At 41.8% G+C, this 7,409-nt stretch overlaps 1 protein-coding gene across 1 annotated transcript; it reads left to right on the top strand.

The window, feature by feature from the left end:
- Positions 1 to 5,427: 5,427 nt before the first annotated feature.
- Positions 5,428 to 7,074, top strand: LOC310872771 (zinc finger protein RFP-like; the record flags this gene model as incomplete). The annotated part of the gene is made up of 1 exon (XM_083784849.1): positions 5,428 to 7,074. One exon carries the CDS (start codon positions 5,428 to 5,430, stop codon positions 7,072 to 7,074), a length of 1,647 nt encoding a protein of 548 aa, XP_083640975.1.
- Between the last annotated feature and the right edge of the window lie 335 nt (positions 7,075 to 7,409).

The following is a 7,409-nucleotide window of genomic DNA, read 5'->3' as shown; positions in this document are numbered from 1 at the left end:
GGAGTTGTATGATACATTATGATGGTACACCTGTCGCTTTCAGGGCTGTAGTTCACGTACCGTATGAATCTGGGCTGTGGTTGTGACATTGGGTGAAAGAGGACGAGTGTGGCTACAAAATTACCGAAACCCATGCGTGTAAAGTTAATATTTTGGCCGTGAGGACGATTTGTTCGGAGAATTTCGCTACAGTCTTCACAATGTCTTGTCCCTCTGACCCGCTCTCTCTCTGGCCGTGCGACACTCTTAAGTCGAGATTTTTACTCAGACCACACACACTTTGAACTGCGATAGCGGGCAAACCGTGCAACGTATTCGAATTCCGTCTGAACCACAACAAAGTCGATTGCCTCGTGTGCTGTTTGACGTTTAAATCGTGTTTCTACGTAACAGTATGCCAGAGTAATGTGGCTCCAAAGTAACGTGTCGTTTTCTGTTTTTACCCGCGTTTCCCCATTGACTTTGCATGGGGCATTTTTCGCGTAGTTTATTGCGAATTACGTCGGCACGGTAACCCAAAACGGAAAGAAAAGCACAAGCACACCATTCCCGGCCGAGCCGCACGTTTCGATGTATATATTGTGGGGCTTTGGTAAACCGTGCGGCCGGCCATAGACGTCAAAGTTTCGTGTCTTGATTATTGCGATTAAGTATGTGTTGCGGATTTCAACCTGTGTTTCTGCCATTGCATGGCAGGCACCCAGAATAATCAAGACACGAAACTTTGACGTCTATGGCCGGCCGCACGGTTTACCAAAGCCCCACAATATATACATCGAAACGTGCGGCTCGGCCGGGAATGGTGTGCTTGTGCTTTTCTTTCCGTTTGGGGTTACCGTGCCGACGTAATTCGCAATAAACGACGCGAAAAATGCCCCATGCAAAGTCAATGGGGAAACGCGGGTAAAAACAGAAAACGACACGTTACTTTGGAGCCACATTGCTCTGGCATACTGTTACGTAGAAACACGATTTAAACCTCAAATAGCACACGAGGCCATCGACTTTGTTGTGGTTCAGACGTAATTCGAATACGTTGCACGGTTTGCCCGCTGTCGCAGTTCAAAGTGTGTGTGGTCTGAGCAAAAATCTCGACTCGCAGTGTCGCACGGCCAGAGAGAGAGCGGGTCAGAGGGAGAAGCCAGTGTGAAGACTGTAGCGAAATTCTCCGAACAAATCGTCCTCACGGCCAAAATATTAACTTTACACGCATGGGTTTCGGTAATTTTGTAGCCACACTCGTCCTCTTTCACCCAATGTCACAAGCACAGACCAGATTCATACGGTACGTGAACTACAGCCCTGAAAGCGACAGGTGTACCATCATAATGTGTCATACAACTCCATGTTAAATGCCGGAATGAGTCAGCAATTTTTTCATCACAAACACAATTTCTTAACTCGCTCTCATAACCACGTTTACCAATTACCAATACCACGATCGCACACGGCGTACCTCAATGTCTCGGGTCACTCACGGCGAAAACAAAAATCGCATTTGATGTTTACTTTTTGCGATGGAGCAATTTGTTCGGACATATGTTCTCTCACTGAGTCAGTGTGGTTTTAACTTTCAATAGTGTTTGCATTCGCATAGACTAGCCCTAGCCCAGGTGAAATTGATACTTTGTTAATGATTCAAGGTCAAGTTGACCACCTCTCAAACACGCGCACACACGAACGCACATGCACGCACATGCACACATGTGCACGCACACACACACATTGAAAGTCAATGGAGAAAATTGGGGAAACACGTAACTCTGTCATTTCTCGACCGTTTCAGAAGCAGGGCGGCTCGCCGGAACCGGGCCGCCCCCCTGAACGAAACCAAATGGACCCTTACAGCTCAGACATCTTAGCATTAGCATGTTAGCATGATAGCATTAGCATGTTAGCATTAGCATGTTAGCATGATAGCATTAGCATGTTAGCATTAGCATGTTAGCATGTTAGCATTAGCATGTTAGCTTTAGCATGTTAGCATGTTAGCATATTAGCATGTTAGCATTAGCATGTTAGCTTTAGCATGTTAGCATGTTAGCATATTAACATGTTAGCATTAGCATGTTAACATTAGCATGTTAGCATGATAGCATTAGCATGTTAGCATTAGCATGTTAGCATGTTAGCATGATAGCATTAGCATGTTAGCATTAGCATGTTAGCATGATAGCATGTTAGCATGATAGCATCAGCATGTTAGCATGTTAGCATTAGCATGTTAACATTAGTATGTTAGCATGTTAGCATGTTAGCATGTTAGCATTAGCATGTTAGCATGTTAGCATTAGCATGTTAGCATGTTAACATTAACATGTTAGCATTAGCATGTTAGCATTAGCATGTTAGCATGTTAGCATGATAGCATTAGCATGTTAGCTTTAGCATGATAGCATTAGCATGTTAGCATGTTAGCATGATAGCATTAGCATGATAGCATTAGCATGTTAGCATTAGAATGTTAGCATGATAGCATTAACATGTTAGCATGATAGCATTAGCATGTTAGCATTAGCATGTTTGCATGATAGCATTAGCATGTTAGCATGTTAGCATTAGCATGTTAGCATTAGCATGTTAGCATGATAACATTAGCATGATAGCATGATAGCATTAGCATGTTAACATGTTAGCAGCATGTTAGCATTTTAGCTTGATATCATGTTAGTATTAACATGTTAGCATTAGCATGTTAGCATTATAATGTTAGCATGTTAGCATGTTAGTATTAGCATGTTAGCATTAGAATGTTGGTGGCAACGCAATAAACTAAGACAAAATACCCCATTGGAAGTCAATGGGGAGACCTCCTGGCTCACATGTAACCAAATGGACCCTTCTGAGAGGCTAAATGTCATCAAATGGTGGTCCGTGGCTCAAATGCTGCACAGACTTGGCGAGCTTCAGGCACCCAGTAAAATTTCTTGAAATTTTGTTTCTAGTTTATGCTAGGTTTACTTGCAATTAATCAACACATGATTCAAAAAATAAATCATCATCATCATGTGTGGATTTTCTGGTGCCTTTTAAGGTTGGACATTTGAGAGAAGTGTTGTCCACACTGATCACATCCATAGGGTTTCTCTCCAGTGTGAATTATCTGGTGCTTCATTCAGGGGCGGCGCTGGTGGGGGTGGCGGGGCCGACAGGTGCGACGGGGGCAACATTGAATGAATGAATGAATGAATAGTTTATTTCGATCTTTCAGAGAGGGAGACATTACACAAAAACAGTTTACTTTTTATTTTGTGATCGAAAAGGCATAGGCAGAAGCTTAAAACTTATTAGTGCCTATCCTTATCTCAACGTATTCCAAAATACTGTTGAAGATATGCATAACAAACAACATATAAACAAAACAAACAAATGACATTTATAGAGGAATAGAAAATTAGACAAACCAAAAGCAAAAACAGAAAAAAAACAGACAACGAGAAAAAAACAAAAACAAGGAGGAAAAAAAGACAAAAAACCAAAAAAAAGACAAAGCTACAATGTTATACTAAGTCCAACACTATATGGCATAAACATAGCTCAGCTCCCCACTCATTCCAGGTTATATTTATGCAATAATTCCTGTTTGAGCCTCTTTTTAAATTGTTTTAGGTTGTTGCTTTGCTTTATTGGCTCAGACAATCTGTTCCACAGCTTAACTCCATGAACAGAAATACACATGCTCTTTAAGGTTGTTTCAACACTTATTTGTTTGAAGTTTAGTTCCCCTCTCAGCTCATACTTCCCATCCCTATCCCTAAACCTTTTTTGGATATTTCCAGGAAGCAGATTATGTCTTGCTTTAAATAATAATTGTGCTGTTTTAAAATCAACTAAATCAAAAAACTTTAATGTTTGTGAATTTAGAAACAGTGGATTTGTGTGTTCATAGTAATTTACTTTATTGACTATTCTTATTGCTTTTTTCTGCAGTAAATATATTGGCTGAAGGTTGCTTTTGTATGTGTTACCCCACACTTCCACACAGTAGGTGAGATATGGTGTTATAAGGGTGCAATAGAGGGTGTACACAGTAGGTGAGATATGGTGTTATAAGGGTGCAATAGAGGGTGTATAGTGATTTAGACTCAAGGACATTTCTTGTTTTGCCCATGACACCAATGTTTCTCGCTAATTTAGACCGGATATAATTAATGTGGGGTTTCCAAGAGAACTTATGATCTATTATTACTCCTAAAAACAGATTATCAAAAACACTTTCTAGTATGATATTATCAATTTTTACCTCAATGTTTGTGTTCATCAATGTTTTTTGTTTGCCAAAGACCATATATTTAGTTTTTTTCAGATTAAGTGATAATTTATTTTGATCAAACCATACCTTTAATTTGTCCAATTCAATTTTTACCACCTCCAGCAGCTGCTGAAAGTCTTTTCCAGAGCAAAATATATTGGCGTCATCGGCAAAGATAACAAATTTCATGATACTGGATGTCTTACATATATCATTAATATATAATATGAATAATTTCGGTCCTAGCATTGAGCCCTGCAGCACTCCACACGTGATATGTGAACAGTTTGATTTATACTCACCCATCTGTACATACTAGTCCAGTACCTGCCTGTAGACCCTATCGCAATTTGGTGTTGGGGGAATTTCTCACTTGAACTGAGTCAATGGGTCCCTAGACATGAAAAATCAACGAGGTGCTCATCCGCCATAGTGCCACGAATGGCGCAATGGCCACATCAAAAATGGCCGCCATCGGCTATGATGAAAATCCAGCCTTTTTGTTTTTTTGTGTTTAAGCACATGTAATACATTCATTTTGACTAATTGTGGTGTGTGGAATTCATTTCTGATATTGTTTTGATGATGTGGGGTGATTTTGACCTTGAAAGGTCATAGTCAAGGTCATTTTGCTATTCCACAGACCTTGGCCATAACTTGTCCATTTTTAGGAGTAAGAACAGGAACAGGAAGTCTATTTCAACTAAATCTGACTCTTAAAATTAATTTCTGATATTGTTTTGACCATTAGGGATCATCCTGTCATTGAATTATTGTTGTTAATGTCATTTTTCAATAATTTGATTATGATTCTTTAGTCGCTTTTATTATATATTTTCATGATTTGTTTTCTTTACATAAACAAAATACATGGGCATGAGAAAAACAACAACAGCACCATATGTGCTGTGTGAATAAGCCCATTGTACAAAAGACTCTGTCCATGGCCCAAATGAGCCAATTCATTGCTATGGCAACCCCATAGTGGAGGATATTAAGTCAATATCATAAGAATCGTTCACTTGATGGTACAAGCACCAAATTTGGTACACAAGTGCTTCAGAACCTACTCTCTCAGAAAAGTATGTTGTCCACTTGAAAAAACTAAATGGCCACCATTTTTCAAGATGGCCGCCAAATGAAACCTGGCAGGCTGGCCTTCACAGCGTGAAGAAATGGCGTCTGCCAGCAGCCTGCTGTCTGAAGAGCAGTTCCTGTGTTCCATCTGTCTGGACGTGTTCACTGATCCGATCAGCACTCCATGTGGACACAACTACTGCAACGCCTGCATCACACGTTACTGGGACACCAAGGATGTGTGTCGGTGCCCGCTGTGTGACGAACCCTTCAACAAGAGACCAAAGTTCTCCGTTAACAAAGTCTTCTCTGAGATGGCCGATCGGTTGAGGAAGTCAAAGCAGCGGAGACAAACTTCCAGCACAAACCCGGAACCCGCTGGACCGGATGAAGTCTCCTGTGACGTCTGTACCGAGACCAAAGTCAAAGCCCTGAAGTCCTGCCTGGTGTGTCTGACCTCCTACTGTGACGCTCACCTGGAGCCTCATCACAGAGTCTTAGGGTTAAAACGACACAAACTAATCGACCCAGTGAAGAACCTGGAAGACATTCTGTGTAAGAAACATGACAGACCTCTGGAGCTGTTCTGTAAGACTGACCTCATGTGTGTTTGTCAGTTCTGCACTGAGTCAGAGCACAAGTCACATCAGTTTGTCTCTCTGGAAGAGGCATATGAAGGAAAGAAGGCTGAGCTGGGACAGACAGAGGCTGAAGTTCAGCAGATGATCCAGGAGAGACGAGTGAAGATTCAGGAGGTCCAACACTCAGTAGAGCTCAGTAAGAAAGATGCAGACAGAGTGATGGCAGGCAGTGTGCAGGTCTTCACTGCTCTGATCAGCTGTATTGAGAGACGTCAGGCTGAGCTCATTGATGTGATCGAAGAGAAGCATAAAACAACAGAGAAACAGGCTGAAGGCTTGATCAAAGATCTACAGCAGGAAATCACTGAGTTAGAGAAGAGAAGCTCTGAGCTGAAGCAGCTCTCACACTCTGAAGACCACCTCCACCTCCTCCAGAACCTCTCATCCATCACCACCCCTCCACCCACCAAGGACTGGACAAAGGTCAATGTCCCTCAGTCTTCATATGTGGGGACTGTGAGGACAGCTGTGGCTCAGCTGGAGAAGACACACAGTCAGGAGATGGAGAAGCTGCGTGATGCCAAGCTGAGGAGGATCCAAACATATGCTGTAGATGTAACACTGGACCCTGATACAGCACACTGCAAACTCATCCTGTCGGAGGATGGAAAACAAGTGAGTCTTGGAAAAGTAAAGAAGAATGTCCCAAACAACACAGAGAGATTCTCTACACGTCCCTGTGTTTTAGGAAAACAAAGCTTCTTCTCAGGAAGGTTTTACTATGAGGTTCAGGTTGGAGGGAAGACTTACTGGGAGGTAGGAGTGGCCAGAGAGTCCATCGACAGGAAGGGAGCCGGAACCATCCCACTGAGTCCCGACGATGGTTACTGGACTATAGGGTTGTGGAATGGAAAGGAGTACTCGGCTAATGCTGACCCTGATGTCCTCCTCCCTGTGAGAAAGAAGCTCCAGAAAGTGGGAGTGTTTGTGGATTATGAGGAGGGTCTGGTCTCCTTTTATGACGTGGAGACCAGAGTTCACCTCTACTCTTTCACTGGCTGCTCCTTCACGGAGAAACTATATCCATTCCTTAGTCCATATGTTAATAAGGACGGTAGACACTCTGCTCCTCTGATCATCTCTCCTGTCAATCGCACAGATTAGACCAATCCTCAGTTTGACATGAAAAGGTTAGTTTTAATTTAACCCATTTAGACCAGCAACGCTATACACAACTATTCCTTTCAATCCAGGAACCCCTTTTGAGGTCGTTAGACTCGTTACTGTTGATGTATCGTAGTATAGCAACAATGTTGCATATTATATTCTTTTTTAAATTAATATCAAATTTAGTTTTTCAGAAAGCGTAGGTCAGGTAGGTACGTATTATCAGTCAACCTATTGAACTCTACACCTGCATTCTATTGAAACACAAATTACAGTCAAAGATCCTGATGTTAAATTGAGAGCTTCATTTGAGTATATGTATCTGAAATCCC

Source organism: Protomyctophum parallelum (genome assembly GCF_964188405.1).
Source record: "Protomyctophum parallelum genome assembly, chromosome: 15".
NCBI lineage: Eukaryota > Metazoa > Chordata > Actinopteri > Myctophiformes > Myctophidae > Protomyctophum > Protomyctophum parallelum.
This window is presented reverse-complemented; position numbering and strand designations above follow the sequence as displayed.